This window comes from Oncorhynchus keta, chromosome 21, assembly GCF_023373465.1.
Source record: "Oncorhynchus keta strain PuntledgeMale-10-30-2019 chromosome 21, Oket_V2, whole genome shotgun sequence".
NCBI lineage: Eukaryota > Metazoa > Chordata > Actinopteri > Salmoniformes > Salmonidae > Oncorhynchus > Oncorhynchus keta.
This window is the reverse complement of record NC_068441.1, coordinates 18,769,478-18,797,459: the sequence shown is the minus strand read 5'-3', so window position 1 is coordinate 18,797,459 and position 27,982 is coordinate 18,769,478. Positions and strand designations below refer to the sequence as shown.

The window sequence follows — 27,982 nt, the reverse complement described above, 5'->3', positions numbered from 1 at the left end:
CTAATGGGACAAACACTGACATCAGTCCCCGCACGTTCGCGCACACGGTTACGCGCTTCCAGCCAGTGACTCTCCTCATAAACCAATTTTAATCCCAACGATCAACACACCGACCGTGAACGGACCCCAAACAGACGGAATTTCAGTCCTGTGCGATTTCACGGCCTTACATCTCTCATCCCATATAAAACTATTACCTTTGCAATAATAGTCAACCTCAACGGATTAAGAAACGCGGGTGAGGTTATTCTTTTGTCATTTTATTCAAGTGTTGAAACATGGCTATGCCGCAATAACGAAAAGCCAATCAAATGTGCCACATTTTGTGTCATTCAGCTTATTGCTGCATTTTAGACTAAATATTGTAGCCTACTAAGTAGTGCATTTATAACACACACTGTTGTTGCTTCTAAAAAAGTTATATGAATGGAATCCACTGAGAAGGCAAGATATAAACCGTTGCGCCCAGTTATTAGACATTTAAATAAATGTGAAATTGTATGTCTTTTTACTATGCACAATAGTACCTTCAATAGTCCTAATTACTTAATGCTAACTTTAATTCTGATATCTGAACAAAAGTATGTTTCTATTTGGCACGGGGAAAATCATTCTGATTAGGGGGGAGGGTATTATGTTTTCTGTATCAGGCAAATATCTCAAAGAATATTATGTGAATATGTTATGATACAATCCTATATTGTGATCATGTCCTCTTGCCTGTACATCTTTGAGACTATACTCAATAATATTGGTATTACAAGGACTTAATTAGAGGGAGAGAAATATATATAATTTAGTTTGGGTGTCTCCATGTCAGATCATGCCTTTAAAAGTGAAAATAAAGCAGACACATCGGGTGGACAGTGTTTGTGGACTCATCATTAACAAGTCTGTTAATTAAAACCAAGCCAATCAGCAGGAATGTGATTACAAGGAGGACTGTAGGTGCACTTGACTGTGAAGCTCCCAGCAGATCAAATTGGGGGCCACATCCCAGTCTACAATCACTAATCAGAGAAAATTAATCAAAATAATAGGAAACCAAAGGACACTATTAATCATGACTTTATGGTTCACTAACTAAGCCTTAGTTCACCTAAAAGTAATTCCCCCCATTCCACTTACATATATAACTTCTTATCATTATCACCCTCCCCATGTGTCCTCTGTGTTCCTCTGTGTAGTGGGTAGTCTATAAGTAGTGAGTTGTGCCATCATAGAAAATCTCCTCCACTATGGACTCCATTGGTGATCCACTAGTGTCCACCATCTCCATGTCCTATAATGAGTCTTCTGGTGTGAGATGCTGGTTCAAGGTTGATTCAGTCTGATTGGTTGTTGTGTTTTGGTTGGCCAAGGGGTGTCTTTGTGGAACTGTGGACCCAGCTGGTCTCCTTATGTGCCACCAAATGAGAGCAAGATTCCACTGTCACTGTTCCAATTAACCCTCCCCTGGATAGTCTCTCTTTATCTCTCTCTCTCTCCTCCCATCTCCCTAAGTTATCTTGGCCTACCACCCTTCTCTTCCTCTCAGTGTGATGTCTGTAGCTCTGTTCTCCTGGTGCTGTTTGTGTCTCAGCGTTGTTCGAACGCCTTTCTCTCTCTGCTCTGTGGGTGTCTGGAGGAGGTTGCCCCGCTGTGAGTGTATGTGCACTGAGCATGCTCTACTGGAAGATAAGGACTACATTGCGGGATGTCTCTGATATTGCTGTGCAACCGTGGCAATGTTCGATTTTGCCCAACATGTATTCATCACGGAAACTGCTTATGAACCAAACAGAAGCAAACAGACCAATACAAGAGTTTATATTGGACAAATTCAGAGCTGGAAAAAATGATGGTATGAAATCTCCAATATTGTTCTCCAGAGTGCTGAAGAATTCAGCACTCAGTGGTAATTGATTTGGCGATTGAAATGCTACTGGCTGAAATTAACTTTCATAGCAGCTTTCCTGAAGTATTTGTTGAGAAATCAGATAGAAACTACCATGTCAGACTTGTAAAATGTTGGTAAATATTGAGAACCTTATGTGTTACACATGGCAAGCAGTAAACTTTAATTGGATAATAGGTCAATTAAGGCATACATTGTCCCTTAAATAAGTTTGACAAATGATTGACAAATTAATCATTTTCTTGAGCATTCACTTAGAGGGTAGTGCGTACGGGGGGGGGGGGTATTGGCATTGTTCACTGGAGGAGCAAAGAAAAGATGGTAAATTAGTCATGCATGTCTGATCTGTTTGGTGTGAAGTCTTCCTTCTGCTGTTCTTCATTGAGCCGTGTGTGATGGGGACAGGGACCAGAGTTCACCTGAGCCCTGCCACCCACTCCCTTCCTGATGCCTTCCCATTGTCCTCTCACTGTCATTGACTGGCTTAAATGAACCACATTACACGTAAGGCACACACTCAGCAACTTGACAGAACACTGCTAATCAGGTAAATAATCGAATAGAAATGGAAAAAAGGAAGCCTCTGCATTTAGACATGGGCCTGTAATCTCTTTATGTAAACCCAGAATGATTCCGGTGGTCTTGAGGTCTTTGTTTGGTTGTTCCTTGTGGCCTGGCTGGTTGCTATGACAGACAACAGGAAAGAAGCAGATGGCTTCTGGAGGCTTGTTGCCCAGCAGGTGAAATTATCAATGCGCATTAAATAGAGACCACTGCCAGACCAGTGCCTTGTGCCTCCACTGCTTTACTTTGCCTTGCTGCGTCCCTCACTACCACAGAAGCACACTTCAAACTATAATTTCAGCTGTGTCCATGATCTGCTGTTAGCTGGGCTTTTATGAAGCATGTCAGGGCCTGGTATCGCTGAGGACTGGTCGTAGAACCAGAGAGAATTCTCAGATCGCATCAATAGTGTTTAATGAATCAGCCCTCCAGAGGTGGCCCTTTACACTCTTCTGCTAGATTGTCCATCATCACTGGCCCGACTTCTGTCTGAACAGTCTAAATCATTTATATTGTTTTAACCCAGCTAGTGGCCTTCAACTGATGATATGCAGTCGTTCTACAAAGTCTTCTAGGATCTGTGGCTTCTTATTCCTCGTAATTTCAATAGGTCATGTTTCATGATCACAGCTTTCCATGTATATGAGGTGAAGGTACACTACATGTCCTACTCTTCCTCATGCTCTCTCAAAACCCTCTCTGTCTTCAGAATCAAAGTGTCACGCTCCTCCACTATCCAGCTAACCCTGCTAATGTGGCCCCTCAGACCCGGCCACAGCCTCAGCACCAGATGCTAACCCCTGCTGTGTCCTACCTATATCACACAGTGCTCTGTAATACACTGTTTGGTAGACTTCTAATCATTAGATGATGCTGAGAACTTCACCCCAGGGTATTCCATTACCACCCACATCCTGATTTTGTCAGGGGATCACCTTTTAGTGGCTACATGAAAGGGCCAAAGGAGAAGGGGTTTTGCTAGGCAGGGGTGCTTTGTGCCTATCTGTGCCTCTCTGTCACCAACCAGCTTCCTTTTAAGGCAACAGGACTATTCAGGCTGCGACAAGCAGTTCACTATGTTTCTATGAAGGCGTCACTTTTCTCATTGTTGAGAGAGAAATCATTTTTGTGCCATAACAGACTGCTGCTCAGCCTCTGTCTGTGGCCCATTATCTGCACGCTCATTTCAAAGGGCTCAGTGATCTCCAAAATGAGTCTGGGCTCAGTCAATCCGTTTCCTGTGTATTTTGATTGTTCATTTATTTGGACTAGTTGTTTGGTTCATTTTGGCAGCAAGGCCTCATGGAGCGCACTCCTCCAGAACTGAGCAGACTGACAAGTGAGAGTATTTTCTAGCGATGGCAGGTTTTCTGAGAAGTCTCCCTAAAAAATTCCCTATGCCCTCCACCATAGCAGTAGTTTGTGTCAAATGTAGGGTTGCAAAGGGAGGTTATATTACTAGAAACGTTTGAAGTTTACCAGTAAACTAATATAATATAATCTATTACATGACATCTAGTTGCCCTTTTGGGTACTTCAGATTATCACAGGCATCTGTAATGATCTCTGGCCTTATTGTAACTGTTTTCTTGCGGTGAAGGAGAGGAGGACCAAAATGAAGCGTGGTCACTAATCATGGTTCTTTAATAAAGCAACTACACATGAACAAACTAACAAAACAAGAAATGTGCAAACTCAAAACAGCCCTATCTGGTGCAAACACAGAGACAGGAACAATCACCCACAAAACCCAACACCAAACAGGCTACCTAAATATGGTTCCCAATCAGAGACGATGACTAACATCTGCCTCTGATTGAGAACCATATCAGGCCAAACATAGAAATAGACAAACTAGACATGGTGTGACACTTATCACATGTAAAATATATAAAATAATTAAATAAGACAATTCTAAAATGAAAAATAGAATGACAAATCTGTAAAACATTATGAAAAATATAAACCATACATTTAGTGAATACCATTGGTGTTTAATATGAGGGTTTCAGCATAATTTTTTTCTTTTTTAATTATACATTTATTTTAGTATGTCTATGTATTTGCTCTCAATGCTTTGGTGTCAAACCGATGGCAGTTGTGAAAAAAGTTAAGAGTTAATACCATTGTTGATTAAATGCTTTTTTCATGCGTTAGGCTATTGTTTTCTTGAACCATATGGTCTATCTCCTAGAAACTCATGGACAATATGGACACAGATAAAATACAGTACCAGTCAAAAGTTTGGTCACACCTACTCATTCAAGTGTTGAAAAAAAAAATGTTCTACATTGTATGAAATTATAACTATGCAATTACACACATGGAATCATGTAGTAACCAAAAAAGTGTTAAACCAATCAAAGTATATTTTAGATTTCAGGTTCTTCAAAGTATCCACCCTTTGCCTTGATGACAGCTTTGCATGCACTTGGCATTCTCTCATCCATCTTCACCTGGAATGCTTTTCCAACAGTCTTGAATTAGTTCCCACATATGCTGAGCACTGGCTGCTTTTACTTCACTCTGCAGTCCAACTCATCCCAAACCACCTCAATTGGGTTGAGGTCGGGTGATTGTGGAGGCCAGATAATCTGATGCAGCACTCCATCACTCTCCTTCTTGGTCAAATTGCCCTTAAAAAGGGAAAGGGGGATACCTAAGGCAGCAACCCACTGTTCCCAGGGCGCCGAAGACGTGGCTGTTGATTATGGCAGCCCCCTGTACCTCTCTGATTCAGAGGGGTTGGGTTAAATGCGGTAGACACATTTCAGATGAATGAATTCAGTTGTACAATTGACTAGGTACACAGCCTAGAGGTGTGTTGGGTCATTGCAATTTGAAAAACAAATTATAGTCCCAATAAACACAAAACAGATGGGACGGTGTTCCCTCTGCTGCAGAGGATAAGTTCATTAGAGTTACCAGCCTCATAAATTGTAGCCCAAATAAATGCTTCACAGAGTTCAAGTAACAGACCCATCTCAACATCAACTGTTCAGAGGAGACTGTGTGAATCAGGGCTTCATGGTCGAATTGCTGCAAAGAAACCACTACTAAAGAACACCAATAAGAAGAATCAAATCAAATCAAAGTTTATTTGACACGTGCGCCGAATACAACAGCTGTAGTAGACCTTACAGTGCTTACTTACAGGCTCTAACCAATAGTGCAAAAAAGGTGTTAGGTGAACAATAGGTAGGTAAAGAAATAAAACAACAGTAAAAAGACAGGCTATATACAGTAGCGAGGCTATATACAGTAGCGAGGCTACATACAGACACCTGTTCGTCAGGCTGATTGAGGTAGTATGTACATGTAGATATGGTTAAAGTGACTATGCATATGTGATGAACAGAGAGTAGCAGTAGTGTAAAAGAGGGGTTGGCGGGTGGTGGGACACAATGCAGATAGCTTGGTTAGCCAATGTGTGGGAGCACTGGTTGGTCGGCCCAATTGAGGTACTATGTACATGAGTGTATAGTTAAAGTGACTATGCATATATGATAAACAGAGAATAGCAGCAGTGTAAAATGAGGGGTTGGGTTGGGGGTGGCACACAATGCAAATAGTCCGGGTAGCCATTTAATTACCTGTTCAGGAGTCTTATGGCTTGGGGGTAACAAAAAAAATGTTGAAGCCTTTTTGTCCTAGACTTGGCACTCCAGTAACGCTTGCCATGCGGTAGTAGAGAGAACAGTCTATGACTGGGGTGGCTGGGGTCTTTGACAATTTTTAGGTCTTCCTCTGACACCGCCTGGTGTAGAGGTCCTAGATGGCAGGCAGCTTAGCCCCAGTGATGTACTTGGCCGTACGCACTACCCTCTGTAGTGCCTTGCGGTCAGAGGCCGAGCAGTTGCCGTACCAGGCATTGATGCAACCAGTCAAGTGGCCCTCAATGTTGCATCTGTAGAACCTTTTTGAGTATCTCAGGACCAATGACAAATCTTTTTAGTTTCCTGAGGGGGAATAGGCTTTGTCGTGCCCTCTTCATGACTGTCTTGGTGTGTTTGAACCATTCCAGTTTGTTGTTGAAGTGGACACCAAGGAACTTGAAGCTCTCAACCTGCTCCACTGCAGCCCCATCGATGAGAATGGGGGCGTGCTCAGTCCTCCTTTTCCTGTAGTCCACAATTATCTCCTTAGTCTTGGTTACGTTGTGGGATAGGTTGTTATTCTGGCACCACCCGGGCACGTCTCTGACCTACTTCCTATAGGCTGTCTCGTGATTGTCGGTGATCAGGCCGACCACTGTTGTGTCGTCTGCAAACTTAATGATGGTGTTGGAGTCGGGCCTGGCCATGCAGTCGTGGGTGAACAGGGAGTACAGGAGGGGGCTGAGCACGCACCCCTGTGGAGCTCCAGTGTTGAGGATCAGTGTGGCAGATGTGTTGCTACCCATCCTCACTACCTGGGGGCGGCCTGTCAGGAAGTCCAGGATCCAGTTGCAGAAGGATGTGTTTAGTCCCAGGATCCTTAGCTTAGTGATGAGCTTCGAGGGTACTATGGTGTTGAATGCTGAGCTGAAGTCAATGAATAGCATTCTCACATAAGGGTTCCTTTTGTCCAGGTGGGAAAAGGCAGTGTGGAATGCAATAGAGATTGCATCATTTGTGGGCGGTATGCAAATTGGAGTGGGTTTAGGGTTTCTGTGATAATGGTTTTGCTGTGAGCCATGACCATACTTTCAAAGCACTTCATGGCTACGGACATGAGTGCTACAGGTCTGTAGTCATTCAGGCAGGTTGCCTTTGTGTTCTTGGACACAGGGACTATGGTGATCTGCTTGAAACATGTTGGTATTACAGACTCAATCAGGGACATACTTGCTTTGGCCAAGAAACACGAGCAATGCACATTAGACCGGTGGAATTCTGTTCAATGAGTCCAAATGGGAGATTTTTGGTTCCAACAGCCGTGTCTTTCTGAGAGGCAGTGTAGGGGAACGGATGATCTCCGGATGTCTGGTTCCCACCGTGGAGCATGGAGGAGGAGGTGTGGGGGTGCTTTGCTGGTGACACTGTCTGTGATTTATTTAGAATTCAAAGCACACTTAACCAGCATGGCTACCAGAGCATTCTGCAGCGATACTCCATCCCATCTGGTTTGCGCTTGGTGGGACTATCATTTTTTTCTCAACAGGACAATGACCGAACTCACCTACAGGCTGTGTAATGGCTATTTGACCAAGAATGAGAGTGTTGGAGTGTTGCATCAGATGACCTGCCTCCACAATCAAATTTAGATGGTTTGAGATGAGTTGGACAACAGAGTGAAGGAAAAGCAGCCAACAAGTGCCCAGCATATGTGAGAACTCCTTCAAGACTGTTGGAAAAGCATTCCACGTGAAGCTGATTGAGAGAATGCAAGAGTGTGCAAAGCTGTCATCAAGGCAAAGAGTGGCTACTTTGAAGAATTTGTTCAACACTTTTTTGGTTATTATATGATTCCATATGTATTATTTCATAGTTTTGATTTCTTCACTATTATTATACAATGTATAAAATAGTACAAATAAAGAAAAACCCTTGAATGAGTAGGTGTGTCCAAACTTTTGACCAGTAGTGTATATATACAGTATTTGTTTTAAGTTATTTCAAGTATAAATGACCAAAGTTATGATAGATTGCTATAGATTGTCTGTTAATTGCCAAAATTACTGAAGATTCTGGTAACTTTGGTAAATTCCCGGTAGCTTTGCCACGCTAGTCATATGTACAGGGCTGGAAAATGTGATGAAGCCTGACCAAACACTTTATGTGGGATATGGCACACTGCCTCTCTCTCAGACACTGTAAGGTTGGAGAAGATAAAGGTCTCACCTCAGCAACTACAGTCCCACTGTTTTTTGCAAACTGCACAGCTGGTGGAATACCCTCCCAGAGATGAGCAGGAGAAAGCAGTTTGTGTCTAATCCCCCAGCAGATCTGCCTGCAATAGCACCACAAATTTCCCTGGACAGTAGTTGCTTCCCCTCCTCCCCATAACACAATCTCCTAGTCCTGGCCCATTTTTAGAAGCACCTAAATAACCCACTGTAAACCTCAGTGTGTGTGTGTGTGTGTGTGTGTGTGTGTGTGTGTGTGTGTGTGTGTGTGTGTGTGTGTGTGTGTGTGTGTGTGTGTGTGTGTGTGTGTGTGTGTGTGTGTGATGGATGGAGGCAAGGCTATCGACCCACAACACCCCAGCAGCAGTGGCTCAATACTTCTTCCCGATTGATTTTCTGTATGGGTCACAAGCCGTCCGTCTTTAACATAAAATACTGACCTGCAGGGGCATTGCAGTCATTCTGCATTGCCAGGGCGATGGACGGTCCCAACCCATCAGAGAAGAACAGAAAGCCCACCATGTTCTTTTAATAAACAACCCAAATGAACCCACATTAACTAGACCAGGGTGTTAGAAACAGCAAACAGGGACATTTTATTTGGATATCCTGAGTTGAATACAAATTAAGTTGGTCAGTTAGTGATTATTAATCCTGAGGATTCCTTGAGCCCCATACCAACCCAGCGAACATTACTCCATTGGCCCCGTGTGGTTATTCGGTGGGCAAGGTGGGCATGGGCTAGCCGACATCAAGCCCAACACAGACTAGCCTAGCACGGGCCTGCCCACAGCAATAGCACATCAGCCCAAAACGGGCTAGCCCAGCATAGGCTAGCCTACATCAAGCCCACACCAGCCTGCCACAGGCTAGCCCACAACAAGCCCAACAAAGGCTAGCCCACACCAATCCCACATCAGTCCAATATGAGCCAGCTCACACATAGCCCAACAGGGGCTAGCCCACACCAAGCCCACACGAGCCTAACAGAGACTAGCCTACACCAGCCCAACACAGGCTAGCCCACATCAATCCAACATCAGCACAACATGGGCCAGCCCACACCAAGCCCAACATGGGCTACCCCACGCCCAGCACGAGCCATCCCAATTTGAATATTTGGGGGGTGGTTTGCACACAGTTATTTTTGTGCAACCGTTACTGGCGTTGTTCTGTTTGGTGACCAAATTGTTTTTATCTTCTACACTGCCATTGATGACATCTTTAAAAAATACTTAAGTACATGTGACATAGGAGAAAGGTAACAGTTTCTCTTGTTTGAAAATATATGTATGATAGTAACAACAGCATTGTTTTTCTGATACAATGTGTCACGTTCCCTAAATACCTTTAAGGCTTAAATTGTGCAATCTATGCATTGAATTACATTTTTTTATAAATTAATTATGAATTCCTATTAAATAGCAAAGGCGCATTGGCCCAAGGTGGGCAGCCTACATGGGGCCAATATTTTAGCCCACATTGTGAGAACGTTTGCTTATTTCAGGCAAGGTGAGAGCTGCCCTCACCACATATGGGATGTCCACACTGGGCAAATGCCTTGGGGGCCAATGTGGAGCCAATGAGCAAAGGCAGCCTATATGGGTCCAATATTTTTGCCTGCATTGGGCCCACATCATGCCAATATGGGCATGTTTGCTGGGAACATTTCCAGACAGACAGGGAAAGACATTTACAACACAAGCACTAAGGGGCTGCCTGTCTCTGTCTTTATAGGCTCTTAAAGAGCCACTGCGGCTTGAGAGGGTAGCCCAAGAGGCTGACGATTACTGCCAGGACTGATGAGTACTGCTGTAGCACAGCATCAGGGATGGGGTGAAGGGGTGAGTAGGCTATGATATGGTGGAACTGAGTGCTTCTGGGAAAATGAACAAGGGAACAACATGGGTACTGTCTGGGGACTTCAGAAGATGATAGTGTGGCTGCCTGGTGATGGACTTCATGGCAAGGGTTAAAGCCACAGACAGTCCAGAGCGATAACACACCAATCAGCTGTGACACGGATGTTTCACCCAAGAAAATACTCTGTTTTGTAGGGATTTTTTAAAAACATGATGAGGAAGAGCCTAGTTTATCTACATGTATTTGAATGAACTCTGGAAGTCCAAAGCGTGTCTGCGGCATCATACTGTAGCTGCTCCTGCCCATCTCCTTTCTTGAGTAAAACATAGAATATAGAACGAGTGTACTGAAATATGTTGTATATTTCCAGCAGGTGGCACTGTACTTATAGGTGATGGCTTCCTCCTGGTGTCTGCCTCTGGCTCTCCTGGTCTCCAATCTGGTCATTTCACACAGCACCGAGCCCCGCTCCACACACGCCAAGAGGAGATTGGCACAGCCCTCACCAGGCAATGGCAATGCCCTCCAGTACCCTGAGCAGGGCTTCCAGAGCCATGGGCATGGGAACGGCAGGGAGCGTGGAGGGGGGCATGGGGGCCAAGGGGCACACAGTGCCAAAGCCAATACTGGGGCTGGGCTCCTCTCCCGCAGTCCCTTGCACCCCGCAGCTCGGCATGAGGATGATGGGACAGGTCTGGATGGCCTGAGCCCGGTGAGACTGGAGATGGGCCCTGGGGGCAGGGAGAGGGAGAATGGTCGCGGAGGCATCAGGAACCCATCTCATGCTCGGGACAACCACCCTCTGGGGCCACACAAGGGAAAGGAACAGGGACATGGGCACCACTTTGATCACAGGAGACATGGAGGTCGGAGAGACAAGGGCCGGCACACTAAAGGTAAGTCCCCAAAGGATCTAGGGTTATCAAATGAGCCGTAAGCCTGCAACTGGCTTCAAGTGGCCAAGAGACCTCCTGCTGCTATCTAGTGCAGGGGTTCTCAGACTGAGGTCCTCAGACGTGAGGTACTACAGGGGGTCTGCGGCCAGATCTCCAAATTAGTATTAATATTATTATTACATTTTTTTACATTATTTATTTTTTCTTGAATATTACAAAAAAAAGACATATTTAACACATTTTGGCCAAGGGATTCATGGAATGAGTTTCATGGCAAAATGTGTACAATTGCAGGATATTAGCTTCAAAGCTGCAGCAACAACAAATCTCTCTGCCCAATGATAAAATGCGTAGAATAGCAGGAAATTAGCTTTAAAACTGCAACATTTTCTCTCAGATGCCAAGCATCTGAAGTCAACATGGGCCAGGATCCCTGTGGAACACTTTCGACACCTTGTAGAGTCTATGCCCCGACGAATTAAGGCTGTCCTAAGGGCAAAAGGGGGTGCAACTCAATATAAGGACGGTGTTCCTAATGTTTTGTACACTCCGTGTATTTACATCATTGGATAGCTAGAGACTTCAGCTTTCTCATCATATGTATATCATTCCTGTAAGTCAAAAAAATTAAGGCATTGTCCATTGTACAAGCCTTGCGCTTTTAAAATGTCTGTGTCCCTATGGGAATTTGTTTAAAATATTTCAATGTCAGTTTCTTGGGGGCCTGCTCAGTTTTCTTGGGCTCTGTAATATTTAAAAAAAATCTGAATCGCACCGCTTTTACCTTTTCTAACAGTACTAAACATATGTTTGTAGGACTTATAGTTTTGAAACAGAAATGTTTTTAATGAGGGTAGTATACAATATTATGCATAGTTTAGAAAATGCCACCAGAGGTCATCAGAATTTAAGAGGTTAAGTCTGAAGTTGACCTTTTACTTTTTTAAAAACTGAATTTTCTTGTCAACAATCTGGTCAAGTGGATATGATAATGTATGGTCTTTTCTCTCCTCCCCAACCCCTGTTCTGTCCATCCATCCTTCCTATAGGGTTCCTCCCTGAGCCTGAGCTGGACTCTAGTCTGAAGGAGAGATCTGTCTCCTACACCAACTTTGGCTCCGGCTCCTCTGCAGTTACCACGGTGATGAGCGAGCATCTCCCAACTCAGCCCCCAGCCTCCACCAAACCCAAGGTACCCCATAAAGACATATGACTGCTTATTCAAAACAACATTGTCTATTGTAATTCAGTGTTGTAGGAGAGCTATTCATGGTAAAGAAAGAGTGACTGTATTTCCTATTTGTAAATACCTAGGCTCCGTAATAAGCTTAATGTATCACATAGCTCATTACTCATCTCAGAGAAATGAGGAGACAGGCTTTTTAAATTACCTATCATTTTTCCTTCACTTTCTCCCAGCATGCTGCCTACCATCACAATGGTCACTCATACAGGTAGATAGATAGATACCTTCTCTGCTGTCTCAGGTCCATAGTTCCATAGTTACTGTAGCCCTGTCTGGCTTTACTGGCCTCTGAGTGTTTGATTTCTAAACTGTCTGACTGCTTGGTAAGCTGTTTACATGCTGCCAGAGAGCCTTGGATATTGTGTGCATGTCTTTATTCAGGAGCTGTCAGATATCGGCCTGCAGTGGAAATTATAGCCTTGCTTGGAGTGGACCTGGGTTCATTGACACCGGGACGCTGTGAGCGTTCTTAATTAATCTTTGATTTTGGCTGATGGCTAAATGAACAGCCAGGTACTAGTATCCCACCGCCATTCATCTAGTTGATGTTTCTCAATGTTTCCTCTGGGTGACACAGAATGAGCTGGGATCAATGTGCACAAAGAGTCTGGTTGGCACAGACCCTTATTTCCTGATAGATGATTTTCTCAGGTCCTGTCTCTCTAGACATCCCCAGGAGACCTCTCAATGTCATATTGACTTCATTATAACCTGCTATTATTTTGTCAACACAGTCCAGAGGTCCAGAGGAAAGGAGTTATGTAAAGAGCTTTGTTGAAGTTTATGACATATCGGTTTTGGCTAAGTAGTCCCCTGAGGAGTTGTTTTATTCAATATTGACTTCTGCTTAAATTGCTTTGATTCAAGGTGTGATATTGAAGGACATTGACGTACCGGTAAAATCACAGCTGTGTGAAAGTGATTCACAGGCCTTCTCCTCTGACAAGTAGTAACACTCTACCATAAGATGTTTAGTATGATGTATGTATGCTGCCTCAGGGCTATAAACAGTGTAGTGTGCAGCCATGTCCTCAGAAACCCACTGATTGCCTGTAAAGCACTCTGGGCTGTGAAATCCTGAGTGTCCACAACTAACAGGCCATTTTATGGACCAGGTGTCTGTTCACCTCAACTACGGTTATGTAGTTATAGACCACTGAAGTGTGGCTATAATATTCTCTCTGCATTACAGAAGTCAGGCCGGGGGAAGGTGCAAGGAGAGGTAATGCCCACTCTGGATATGACGCTGTTTGACTGGACGGACTACGAGGACATGAAGCCAGCGGATGCCTGGCCTTCTTCCAGGAAGAAAGGTCAGCACTTTATTCAAATACACATTTAGTCATCTCAGATTGAGAAGATACAGCTAATGTTAATGTTGGTGGAAAGTCATACATGAATATGTGTTCACTCCACAAAAAACCCTAATGATCCTTTTGCATCTACTGAACATACTGTACTGCGTAGGATAGACATGCTTGATATATTTGTTATTTATTTGACATTGAAGTGTTTGCTTGATCGTCCATATGTTTGTCTGAGCCTGGGTTGAAGTACTTTACTGGTACTTTACTGATAATCTGTTTTTGTGCTGGTTATTTTGCATGCTGAAGACAAGCGGCGTAGTAAGAACCTAAGCAGTGGCAACTTGACGGTGGACGCTGATGCCATCGAGCCATGTGACCACCACTTGGACTGCCTCCCAGGTCAGTGACTAAACTGTCCTCCATCCACGACTCTGATGACCCTTGACCTCTGGCCACTCAGGTCATGGTCTCATGAAAGCTCATTATGATAAAGGCCATGTGATGGTCGAAACATTTGTGTTTTTGAATTTACAACCGAAAGTAATTTTTCTTTGTGAAAGAAAGTTCCAATAACACGTCTGTCAAAGGCAGACAGGAAGCGTGGCAAATAGTGTATGGTAAATAGGTGCCACGGTAACAAACTCTACATCATTATCAGTTTCTTAACGGAGAACAAGCTCTATCTATCTCTCCTCAGCACGACTTGAACCACTGTTTTCCTGCTTAACTGCTCAAAGGGGAACTATACAGGACGCGTTGCCTAGCACAAGATAACAAACAGCTTTGCTGGGCATGAATTGAGCACACCCACCCAAAGGAAAAGTTTACTTCTCAGTTTCCAGTCAATGCTAGCACTACACGGCGAGCCTTCGCCCCAATACACCACTTAGCTAACTTCTTCATGCTTCTTTTTCCCCATCACGGTAAAAGACAGAAAATAGACTTTTAATATTTGGTTAGCCCACACTGCAAGGCAAAGCTAACCTAGCTAGCTCACCAAAGAGTTACACCACATACTTTTCTTCAGCTAGCAGCGTGCTAGCAATTAGCTCATGATGTGAACACTAGCTAGCTATACGGCTAAGCGTCAGCCATCACAAGCATAGCCTGGACCCACTAGCCAGAGCTATGGTTACTACTACCCCTGCACAGGGTGAACCCAGCAGACCCCCTGCTTGGGACTGGAGCATGCTCAGGCAGCTCTCGCTAATCCTGAATCTTGCACTCATTGCAAGAAGTTGCCTAAATCGAGTCTCAAAAGTAGGGCGTGCCATGCAGCCCCCCGCAAGGCTATTCTACCTCCCAGCCTTCAGGCCAAGAGGCAACCCAACAACCCTGAATGAAACCAGCTGAGCTGAGGTTATGGACGGTCACCCCTGGATTTCCACCCACTGTTTGACAAACTAGCAACAGGGAACAAAGAAGGGGAGGAAGGTTCCAAACCCCCACCATCTCAGAAGACTGCGAACCCGGAGGCGAGTTCACAGAGTAGAGGCAGGTCCTGGGGCAAGCTGCCCTTCATTGCAGGCACTTCAAAGTCTGGCCCGGCTCTCCGCCACTGGATGGACCTCTCTGTCTTTGCCGAAGGCACTCCACTAGGGGTAGTGTTTGCAAGGAAAGTATTGACGACAGACACATTTGTCACTGGGTGGGGCATAGCCCACAAGGGCAGAGCAGTGAACGGATTGTGGTCCCCACAACTCCCACTTGCTCATATAAATGACCACAGGTTGCTTACAGCCCTTCTGGCCCTAAAGCATTTTCTGCCTTTTCTTAGGAATTGTCACATCCTGGTCAGGACGGAAAATATGACTGTAGAGGCACACATCAACCGCCAGGGTGGCACCCGATCTCTGTAGCTGTATGCAGGCTAGTCCACAAGCTCCTTCTGTGGAGCAGCACCTCTTCTTTTCACCTGTGACTCATGTTCCAGGTGTTATGAACACAGTAGCAGACATGTTGTCCAGAGGGAATCCCCTGTACATCCCAAATTGGTGGCCCAAGTGTGGGATAGATACGGACAAGCTTCTGTAGATTTAATTGCATCATGCACAGACACACACTGTCCGCTGTTCTTTGCACGAGCTGGCAGTGATGCGCCACTAGGGGTGGACACGCTGGCGCACCCATGGCCAAGGGTGCAGCTTTATGCGTTTCCTCCCCTGTCTGATCCTTCCCACTCTATCCAGAGTGAAGGATCAGAACGTGTCCCTCATCCTTACAGCCCCTCAATGGCCAGGACAGCTGTGGCTAGCGGAGATTGTTTTGACCAGCCCTAGCAGCTGCTGTTACACAGTGATCTGTTGACCCAAGTGAATGGAGAGATTTTGCTCACTCTTTGGGCCTGGCCCGTGAGAGGATGAAAATCAATGCAATAGGCCTAAGGCAAGCGTCCCTTCTGCAAGCTCACTATATGACAATAAGTGGTGTATGTTTGAAAGATGGTGTGGTCAGAAATAGATCATTCCCTTCCAATGCTCTGTTTCAGAGGTACTATGCTTTTTGCAGGACCTTTTGGACAGGGGAAAGCCTTTTCCACCATTAAGAGGTACTGCAGACTCTGCCTGTCATATAGGCTTCGACAATAATACAGCGGGAAAACACCCCCTGAGTTGACATTTTATGAAAGGCGTGTTGCTTATGCCCAGCGTCCAAGCCGTTAGTCCCATCGTGGGACCTATCTATTGTGCTTGAGGTCATTTCACAGCAGCTGTTTGACCCGCTGGAAAGCGTAGGAATGTGATATCTCTCATTTAAAACTGCATTACTTTTAGCCATTACGTACGCAAAGTGGGTGAGTGAGCTGCACGCACTGTCAGTCCACCACTCATACCTGCTATTTGCCCTAGGGTTATCAAAGGTTACCTTACAACCTAACCCTGGCTTATAATAGCAAGGGTTTACCACCTCCGGAGGGCTTGAGAGTGCATTCCACCAGAGGTATGGCTGCGTCATGGTCACTATACAAAGGCATCTCCATCCAAGAGATCTGTAATGCGGCATATTGGGCAACCCCTCAAACCTTTTATGAGGTTCTACCGACAATATTAATATGAGTGAAGAATCTCACCACGTTTCCCTTCATGTGGACGAAAACAGTTGCTTGATAATGAAGTAGAGGGTGGGACCGTGGAGCCTTATAACATGTTGACCTGTGTTTTGGCTCAGTGCCCCACAATTTACTACTAGTTGCTACAGCACCACCTTGCGAGTTGGCCATCTTCCGCTCGTATAGTGTATGTGCAGCCGGGATCCATACGATGAGCAAGTCCTCCGCTTTCTCTCTGTTTTCCGTACTGGTGTGTGACTTGGGTGTGTGTTGCTTGTGTCTTTGCCATTTCACTGGCTGTGCTTGTTTCAGGAAGCGGGGTGCAGGCTGGGTTTGCAAACCCACTGTAGCTTGTAGCAAACTTTTAGTAAATTCCTGTCAACAAGAGAGACATGGAAGCCCAGCTACACTAGCTGAACTAGCTTCAAATCAAGGTTGCTAACGAATGTTTTCAAAGATGCAGGAGCTGTGTTTATTTTTGCTCTTCTGGGACAATGTGGACCATCCGGACTTCCAATGTTGCAACTGTTTGCTTGCATAGGACAACAGGAGTGAAGTGGCTACTCTTAGCAAACAAATAGCGAATTTACACAAGCTACTGGGGAATCCATGTCGGCCTACTTTTTCTTCTACTCCGGTTGCTGGATGCCGCTCTGGCCTGGTGGGAGTGTCGCTGCCGTGTTGTCTACCAACAGCCGACTGGCCAGTGCTCTGCAGGGATCCCTCCCCAAAGGGGTTTACTCCTTCCCTGGAGAATGGAGTTGGTAGGATGCTTCTGGATGACTTAGTGGATGTTCCTATTCTTGGGCCTACCAACCACCCATGGAGGCACGTTACTCGCCGTGGATGGCAAAAGCAGCGGCCTTTTGTCAATAGAGGCCTCCTTGGTGGTGGGAAGCCCGGACCTGATAAAGACTTCAAACAGCTTTCAAACAGCTTCGCCGCCCTGGATCCAGAGGTTCCAGCACCTTCATCCCTGGGAGCTTATGCTTCAATATTGGATCCGGAGATACCTGCGCCTTGGTCCCCTGTTCTGTCTCCCTTGCCGGTGGCTTCTACAGTGAATGACGCTTCATTGGTTATGGGAGGCTTGAACCGGGTGCCAAGAGTTCCTAGCATACGAGATACCGCCTCTCACTAGTCCTCAACGGGTCTCCCGACTCATGCGAGGCGTAGGAATGGGTGGATTTCCTCTCATCTCGCTGGCTGTTGTTTTAGGCATCTCTATGGTACGAAGCGTCTCGGTTCCTGGACCAAAAACCCTGTGCTACCCCAGACCTCGAGTACAGCATATTACTTGGCTACTCCCTACCGTTCTATGTCAGCACACGGGGATTGATGCTGTTGTATTCCATGTGAGATTTAATGACATTAGGAATGGTAGTTTGGAACGGCTGAAACAGGATTTTGAAGAACTGTTTGGATCTCTGCTGGACATCAAAAACATCCTCAAATTTCTAGCCCTCTGCCCTTGCTGGGTTGAGGTAGTGAACATTTAAGCAGGTTAATAGCACTTCACTACCTATGTGACTACTGCAGCTCCAATGGTGTAACTTTTGTAGACAATTTTGACACATTTTGGAAGCAGAGGATGCTGTTCAAAGGTATTTACTCCTATTAAATCGCAACGAAATCATTCCTCCACAGATGCACATGTTGATAGGGGTATTGTAAATAGTAATTATGGGTCTGTTAATTTAATTTCCATTGATAGCTCTGTTAGCTCCCGTAAGGGACCCACTGTTGTTAGCTCCACCTACAGTATGCGCATATCAAGAGATCATTTTCATCTGGATTTTCGCAACTAGCTAACCGCAATCCCGGGTGACTACTCCTGGCCAGTGTCTCCATCCCGGTGCAAGCACCAATTAGCCTGAAGCTAGCCTGGCTAGGGCTCCTGGGCTACCGCCAAATCCCACTCCTGGGCTACAATATCATGACCCTTTCTACTGCCAGTACGGGGCATGGAACCCCGCTGACCCTCTACGACTGGAATGCCGACATCCCCTAAGGAGCGACGTGCGCTGAAGGCCCATTCTGCTAACCACGGCCTGCTAGCTACCTAGAGATACTTGGAACCCTACTAATCCATGACTGGTCTATCAACGTCACTGCACGAAGAGGCAAAAACAGACTTACCTCCATCGCGACATCCCCCAAATTTCCTTCTGATAACTTGCTAGCCCCGGTCTACTAACTGCTAGCTTGCTTGCACCGGTCTGCTAACTGCTAGCTTGCTTGCCTCGGTCTGCTAACTGCTTGCTTGCTAGCCCCGGTCTGCTTACTGATAGCTTGTTAGCCCCGGCCTACTAACTGCTAGCTTGTTAGCACCGGCCTGCTAATTGTCTGAATCGCCGTGTCCCCAACCAGCCCAACCAGTCACTGGACCCATTTGTTCACTTGGCTACGCATGCCTCTCTCTAATATCAATATGCCTCGTCCATTACTGTCCTGCTTAGTGATTACTGTCTTATTTCATTGTAGCGCCTCTAGCACTGCTCAATATGCCTTAATCAACCATGTTGTTCCACCTTCTACATATGCGATGACATCATCTGGTTTAAACGTCTCTAGAGACAATATCGCTCTCATCATTACTCAATGTCTAGGTTTACCTCCAATGTACTCACATCCTACCTTACCTTTGTCTGTACACTATGCCTTGAATCTATGCTATCGTTCCCAGACACCTGCTTCTTTTACTCTCTGTTCCAAACCTGCTTGGCGGCCAGTTCGTATAGTCTTTAGCTGTACCCTTATCCTACTTCTCCTCTGTTCCTCTGGTAATGTAGAGGTTAATCCAGGACCTGCAGTGCCTCGCTCCAGTCCCACTCCCCAGGTGCTCTCCTTTGTTGACTTCTGTAACCTTAAAAGCCTTGGTTTCATGCATGTTACCATTAGAAGCCTACTCTCTGAGTTTGTTTTACTCACTGCTTTAGCACACTCTGCCAACCCGGATGTCTTAGCCGTGTCTGAATCCTGGCTTAGGAAAACCACCAAAAACCCTGAAATCTCCATCCCTAACTATAACATTTTCCACCAAGATAGAACTGCCAAAGGGAGCAGTGTTGCAAACTACTGCTAAGAGCCTGCAGGTCTGTACCTGCAGTGGTCCTTCTGTGGCTCAGTTGGTAGAGCATGGCGCTTGTAACGCCAGGGTAGTGGGTGCGATTCCCGGGACCACCCATACGTAGAATGCATGCACACATGACTGTAAGTCGCTTTGGATAAAAGCGTCAGCTAAATGGCATATATTATTATTTATTATATTATTACCCCAAAAATTTGAGCTTCTACTTCTAAACATTGACCTTTCCAGAAACAAGTCTCTCACTGTTGCCGCTTGCTATAGACCCCCCTCTGCCCCCAGCTGTGCCCTCGACACTATATGTGAACTGACTGCCCCCCATCTATCTTCTGAGCTCGTGCTACTAGGTGACCTAAACTGGGACATGCTTAACACCCCGGCCATCCCACAATCTAAGCTTGATGCCCTCAATCTCACACAAATTATCAATGAACCTACCAGGTACAACCACAATTAAAAGTGCCTTCCTCACCATCTTAAATAAGCATGCCCCGTTCAAAAAATGTAGAACTAGGAATAGATATAGTCCTTGGTTCACTCCAGACCTGTCTGCCCTTGACCAGCACAAAAACATCCTGTGGCGTTCTGCATTAGCATCGAATAGCCCACAGGCAGTTAGGAAAGCTACGGCCAGCTTTTTCAAACAGAAATTTGCATCCTGTAGCTCTAACTCAAAAAAGTTCTGGGACACTGTAAAGTCCATGGAGAATAAGAGTACCTCCTCCCAGCTGCCCACTGCTCTGAGGCAAGGAAACACTGTTACCACCGATAAAACCACTATAATTGAGAATTTCAATAAGCACTTCTCTATGGCTGGCCATGCTTTCCACCTGGCTACCAACTGCCCGGCACCCCCCACAGCAACCTGTCAAAGCCCCCACCATTTCTCCTTCACCCAAATCCAGATAGCTGATGTTCTGAAAGAGCTGCAAAATCTGGACCCCTACAAATCAGCCGGGCTAGACAATCTGGACCCTCTCTTTCTAAAACTATCTGCCAAAATTGTTGCAACCCCTATTACTAGCCTGTTTAACCTCTCTTTCTTATTGTCTGAGATTCCCAAAGATTGGAAAGCTGCTGCAGTCATGCCCCTCTTCAAAGGGGCCAAGTTAACAAACAGATTACTGACCATTTCGAATCCCACCATACCTTCTCCGCTATGCAATCTGGTTTCAGAGCTGGTCACGGGTGCACCTCAGCCACGCTCAAGGTCCTAAACGATCATAACCGCCATCGATAAGAGACATTACTGTGCAGCCGTATTCATCGACCTGCCCAAGGCTTTCGACTCTGTCAATCACCACATTCTTATTGGCAGACTCAACAGCCTTGGTTTCTCAAATGATTGCCTTGCCTGGTTCACCAACTACTTCTCTGATAGAGTTCAGTGTGTCAAATCGGAGGGCCTGCTGTCCGGACCTCTGACAGTCTCTATGAGGGTGCCACAGGGTTCAATTCTCGGGCTGTCTCTCTTCTCTGTATACATCAATGATGTCACTCTTGCTGCTGGGGATTCTCTGATCCACCTCTACGCAGATGACACCATTCTGTATACTTCTGGCCCCTCTTTGGACACTGTGTTAACTAACCTCCAGATGAGCTTCAATGCCATACAACTCTCCTTCCATGGCCTCCAACTGCTCTTAAATGCAAGTAAAACTAAATGCATGCTATTCAATCGTTCACTGCCCTCACCTGCCCGCCCGTCCAGCATCACTACTCTGGACGGCTCTGACTTAGAATACGTGGACAACTACAAATAGCTAGGTGTCTGGTTAGACTGTAAACTCTCCTTTCAGCCTCGCATATCCAATCCAAAATTAAATCTAGAATCAGCTTCCTATATCGCAACAAAGCATCCTTCACTCATGCTGCCAAACATACGTTCGTAAAACTGATAATCCTACCGATCCTCGACTTCGGCGATGTCATCTATAAAATAGCCTCCAACACCCTATTCATCAAATTGGATGCAGTCTATCACAGTGCCATCCGTTTTGTCACCAAAGCTCCATACACTACCCACCACTGCGACCTGTACCCTCTCGTTGGTTGGCCCTCGCTTCATACTCGTCGCCAAACCCACTGGCTACAGGTTATCTACAAGGCCCTGCCTTATCTCAGCTCACTGGTCACCATAGCAACACCCACTCGTAGCATGCGCTCCAGCAGGTATATCTCACCGGTCACCCCCAAAGCCAATTCCTACTTTGGTCGCCTTTCCTTCCAGTTCTCTGCTGCCAATGACTGGAACGAACTGTAAAAATCACTGAAGCTGGAGACTCACATCTCCCTTACTAGCTTTAAGCACCAGCTGTCAGAGCAGCTCTCAGATCACTGCACCTGTACATAGCCCATCTGTAAACAGCCCATCTATCTACTCATCCCCATACTGTATTTATTTATTTATCTTGCTCCTTTACACCCCAGTATCTCTACTTGCACATTCATCTTCTGTACATCTATCATTCCAGTGTTTTAATTGCTATATTGTAATTACTTCGCCACCATGGTCTATTTATTGCTTTATCTCCCTTATCTTACCTCATTTGCACTCACTGTATATAGACTTTTGTTTTCTTTTTTTCTACTGTATTATTGAATTTATGTTTTGTTTATTCCATGTGTAACTCTGTGTTGTTGTATGTGTCAAATTGCTATGCTTTATCTTGGCCAGGTTGCAGTTGCAAATGAGAACTTGTTCTCAACTAGCCTACCTGGCTAAATAAAGGTGAAATAAAAAATAAAAATATTGCTACATAAACATAGGGGTATTGTCAATAGTAATCTTGTGCACATTTATCTGAATTCTACTATTTGCTCTGCCACTTTGAATCCAAACAGGAAGCCCATTGTGGCTAGCTCATCCAGTTCTATTGACTTGTGTCAACATGGATACTCCTGCTCTTTTCAAATCTCATAGATGGCTTGAACTGTTACATATATACTGAACAAGAATATGAACGCAACATGCAACAAGTTCAATGATTTTACTGAGTTACAGTTCATTTAAGGAAATTGGTCAAATTAAATACATTTGCTATGCCCTAATCTATGGATTTAGGGCAGGGGCGCAGCCATGGGTGGGCCTGGGATGGCATAGGCCCACTGATCAAATCAGAATCCGTTTTTACCCACCAAAGGGCATTATAACAAACAGAAATAGTCCTCAGTTTCATCTGCTTTCCGGGTGGCTGGTCTCAGGCAATCCCGCAGGTAAAGAAGCTGGATGTAGAGATAGTGGACTGCCATGGTTACACATGGTCTGCGTTTGTGAGGCCGGTTGGACATACTGCCAAATTCTCTAAAATGACTTTGGTGTTGGCTTATGGTAGAGAAATTAACATAACACTATCTGGCAAAAGCTCTGGTGGACATTCCTGCTTTCAGCATGCCAATTGCACGCTCCCTCAACTTTAGCACCTGTGGCTTTGTGTAGTGTGACAGAACTGCACATTTTAGAGTGGCCTTTTATTGTCCCCAGCGCAAGGTGCACCTGTGTAATGACCATGCTGTTTAATCAGCTTCTTGATATGCCACATCTGTCAGGTGGATGGATTATCTTGGCAATAGTGAAATGCTCACTAACAGGGAAATAAACATATTTGTGCACAAAATTGGAGAGCTTTTTGTTTGGAACATTTCTGGCATATTTTATTTCAGCTCATGAAACATGGGACCAGCACTTTACATGTTGCATTTATATTTTTGATCAATTTACTGTAAACGTGCGAAGCCTGATGTCTAAACTAGACTTTCTGGATGTCTTGTGCATGACACTAGCCCAGATGTTCTGGAGACCTGGCTGAATAATTTGATTATGGATAAGGACATTGCCATTGTGGACTATAACATTTTCAGATGTGATAGACAAAAATGAGAGGGAGGGGTAGCTATTTATGTCAAATCTACTCTTACTTTTTATGTCAAATCTACTCGCTTTGTTGGTTGTATAAGTGGCCATAAGCCAAAATATGCAGATATTTATTACTGCTGTCTATCGCCCCCCAGCCGCTTCTGTGGGGGCTGTTGGTATTATTTCTGATTATTTAAAACCCTTTCTGGTATCTGAACTGGATGTGTTAGGAGATCTATATCTTGATTGGCTTACACATGCCTCAGATCAGTTTAAGAATATCTGTCTTGAATTCAACTTGACTCAGCTGATAATGAAACCCATTCAGATTCATGTAAAAAACCTAGCAAACTCCTCATCGATTGATTTTATACTGACTAACCGACCCCATTAGTATTTGGCTAGTGGTGTTTTTGCAAGTGATATAAGCGACCACTGCCCTATCGCTTTTATTAGAGATACCAAATTGAAAACATGACCCTCCTATAATTGTGAAGATAAATATTAAAACATTCCTTTATGATGTATAGTAATATAGACCATGTTAATATTTATCTTTCTATTCTCTCGGAGGACCTGAGCCCTAGGACCATGCCTCAGGACCACCTGGCATGATGACTGCTTGCTGTCCCCAGTCCACCTGTTCGTGCTGCTGCTCCAGTTTCAACTGTTATGCCTGTGGTTATGGATCTCTTACCTATTCACCGGATGTGCTACCTTGTCCTGGACCTGCTGTTTTCGACTCTCACTCTACCGCACCTACTGTCTCTAACTCTGAATGATCGGCTTTGAAAAGCCAACTGACATTTACTCCTGAGGTGCTGACCTGTTGCTCCCTCTTACAACCACTGTGATTATTATTATTTGACCCTGCTGGTCATCTATGAACATCTTGGCCATGTACTGTTATAATCTCCACCCGACACAGCCAGAAGAGGACTGGCCACCCCTCAGAGCCTGGTTCCTTTCTAGTTTTTTTCCCTAGGTTCCTGCCATTCAAGGGAGTTTTTCCTAGCCACCATGCTTCTACATCTGCATTGCTTGCTGTTTGGGGCTTTAGGCTGGGTTCCTGTATAGCACTTTGTGACATCGGCTGGTGTTAAAAGGGCTTTATAAATAAATTTGATTGGCTTTTTTTTACTAGCGACATACCAGTACCCTGTTTTGGCACTTTCATTTTTCTCATCCATTTTGACTGGTTTAAAAAATGTAACATTTTATTTAACTCCGCAAGTCAGTTAAGAACAAATTCTTATTTACAATGACGGCCAACACCAGCCAATTGTGTGCCGCCCTATACTCCCAATCACGGCCAGTTGTGATACAGCCTGGATTCAAAGCAGGGTGTCTGTAGTGACGCCTCAAGCACTGAGATGCAGTGCCTTCGACCGCTGCACCACTCAGGAGCCCTAAACATGCCCCTTTCAAGCAACTCAGAGCCAAAAACCGAATTAATCCATGGTGCTCTCCTGTTCTCTCAGACCTCCTCTTGGTAAGAAATCAAGTCTGGCGAAGACAAACTGGCTCGTTAGCTATTCAGCAGCTATTTTGGTAGTTGAGAAATAGGTGCACTGCCTCAGTTAAACAGGTCAAATCAAAATACTTCCTTGGCTCTATGGCAGACTGTTAGTGATCCCTCTAAATTCTGGAAAACAGTTCATTCACTGAAGCGGGGTAATTCCTCTACTGCCCTTTCTAAGCAAGTCGTTTTAGACTCCTGCATCATTACTCAGAAAGTTAAGATTTGTGATGGTTTTAATCAGCATTTTATCTCAGCTAGTGTCTTACTTGAAATAAATGGTGGTCAAACTGGTCTTGGCGAGTTAGTTGACTGTTCTTCCCACATACAGCTTTCAGTTGTCTCAGTGGAATCAGTCGACTTGGGAAATGGTAGTCCTGGTTTTTCTTTTTGGCAACTCACAGAAACAGAAGTTCTTGCTGCTTGATTAGCTATTGACACCAAGATGGACCCGTCTTTGCTTAACTATGCAGCACCCCTCATTGCTTGCTCAGTAACACACATTTATTATTGAATTTTAGTATTAGGAAATATTCCAAAAGTGTGGAAAGCAGCTCATAAATTCCTAAAGGCTGGATAGTAATGATCTCGATAATTATCGACCCATTTCCAGGCTCCCTTGTCTTGCAAAAAATCATAGAATCATTGGTCAACAAACAGCTATGTTACAGCTATGTTATTTTCTATCTGTAAATGGTATTCTTAATGTTAATCAATCCAGATTCAGACCTAAATGTAGTACCACTATGGCTACCATGCTTGTTGTAAATTATATTGCAAATACCTTAGATGATAGAATTAATTGTGCTACCATGTTTGTAGACTTGTCAAAAGCTTTTGATACTGTAGACCATGCTATTCTGATGAATAAGCTGTCCTCTATAGGGTTGGATACTGATGCTTGCCGACGGTTTCAGAATTATCTCAACGACAGACCTCAGGCCATCAAGGTAGATGTGGTCAAATCTGAGTTTCTTGAGTTACATAAAGAGGTGCCCCAAGGTTTGATACTCGGCCCACTACTGTTTACAATCTATATACTGTAAATAATATTGTTAATGCTGTAAAAAAAAAATACAGTACCAGTCAAAAGTTGACACACCTACTCATTCCAGGGTTTTTCTTTATTTTGACTATTTTCTACATTGTAAAATAACAGTGAAGACATCAAAAATATGAAATAACACATGGAATCATGTAGTAACCAAAAAAGTGTTAAACAAATCAGCAAATGTTTTGTATTTGAGAGTCTTCAAAGTAGCCACCCTTTGCCTTGATGATAGCTTTGCACACTCTTGGCATTATCTCAACCAGCTTCATGAGGTAGTCACCTGCAATGCATTTCAATTAACAGGTGTGCCTTCTTAAAAGTTAATTTGTGGAATGTCTTTGAGCCAGTCAGTTGTGTTGTGACAAGGTAGGTGTGGTAAACAGAAGACAGCCCTATTTGGCAAAAGACCAAGTCCATGTTATGGCAAAAAGAGCTCAAATAAGCAAAGAGAAACAACAGTTCATTATTACTTTAAGACAATGAAAGTAAGTCAATGCAGAGATTTTCAAGAACTTGGAAAGTTTCTGCAAGTGCAGTCGCAAAAACCATCAAGCACTATGATGAAACTGGCTCTCATGTGTCCCTATAGTGAGATACTTCACTCATATTATCAGAGAACCGGGGTTACGCAAATAACCTGACGTTTCTCCCTCTACCCCACCCATAGGATCCTGCTGTGACCTGAGACAGCACGAGTGCAAGCTTCACAACCGCGGCCTCAACAACAAGTGCTATGATGACTGTATGTGTGAGGAAGGTGAGTAAGCGACGTAACAGGCCAAAGCCACAGAGCATCAGAGAATTTAAGTGAGAACACAACCAACATAGGACATATATATACTACCTGACATGATGACTCCTTGCTGTCCCCGGTCCACCTGACTGTGCTGCTGCTCCAGTTTCAACTGTTCTGCCTTGTTATTATTCGACCATGCTGGTCATTTATGAACATTTGAACATCTTGGCCATGTTCTGTTATAATCTCCACCCGGCACAGCCAGAAGAGGACTGGCCACCCCACAGCCTGGTTCCTCTCTAGGTTTCTTCCTAGGTTTTGGCCTTTCTAGGGAGTTTTTCCTAGCCACCGTGCTTCTACGCCTGCATTGCTTGCTGTTTGGGGTTTTAAGCTGGGTTTCTGTACAGCACTTTGAGATATCAGCTGATGTACGAAGGGCTATATAAATAAATTTGATTTGATTTGAAATTTGATTTGATATAGGGCTCAGTTTCTGATGTCAGTAGCCTGCTTGTCCATCCTCTGACAGCGTTCCTATTCATTTGTCTCAGGGTTCCGTTGCTATGCCAAATTCCACCGGAAGCTTCATGTGACCAGGCGAAGGGGTCGTTGTGTGGTGCCAGAGTCAGCCAACAGAGACCAGGGGTCCTTCATCACAGTGTGAGGGGTCACAGAGACACAACACACACTGAACATGACCGCTCTCTCTGACATAAAAGACAGACAGTGTCTAGTGATAGTTCATTCAGAATGTTCATACTACTCATCTGGTCTCCCTCACTTCAGTGCCACAGAATCACGTACATGTACACATTAGTTCCAACACAACAACACTGCAGTGTCTGATTAACTGTGTCCTGAACATATGAATGTGTTTTCTGAGAATGGAGAGATTGTCAATGGCTTTTCTAATGATTCTGTCACACTACTCTTTAAAGGTAATTATTATGATAAGCAAAAATGTTTGAGTTTCCTTCTATATGTTTTAATATTTGTTTTATTTATACAATACTTACAACAGAACTCTGTGTCTATTGTGTTTTTTCAACCTCATTTTATGTGATTAAATTCTTGTACATTGAT

The 27,982-nt window shown here is 44.5% G+C and overlaps 1 protein-coding gene across 3 annotated transcripts; it reads left to right on the top strand.

Moving 5' to 3' along the window:
• Positions 1 to 6: 6 nt before the first annotated feature.
• LOC118400218 (draxin-B) lies at positions 7 to 27,982 on the top strand. Of its 3 annotated transcripts, none has more exons than XM_035796861.1 (7): positions 7 to 238; positions 10,522 to 11,047; positions 12,097 to 12,239; positions 13,486 to 13,606; positions 13,907 to 13,999; positions 26,831 to 26,920; positions 27,451 to 27,982. In XM_035796861.1, the coding sequence occupies exons 2-7, from the start codon at positions 10,546 to 10,548 to the stop codon at positions 27,561 to 27,563; spliced, it is 1,062 nt and encodes a 353-aa protein (XP_035652754.1). In that variant the 5' UTR covers positions 7 to 238; positions 10,522 to 10,545; the 3' UTR covers positions 27,564 to 27,982. The 3 variants fall into 3 exon arrangements, with proteins under 3 accessions (XP_035652754.1, XP_052329370.1, XP_035652755.1); XM_035796862.2 differs by having other exon boundaries at positions 56 to 238; positions 10,525 to 11,047; XM_052473410.1 differs by lacking the exon at positions 26,831 to 26,920 and having other exon boundaries at positions 54 to 238; positions 10,525 to 11,047.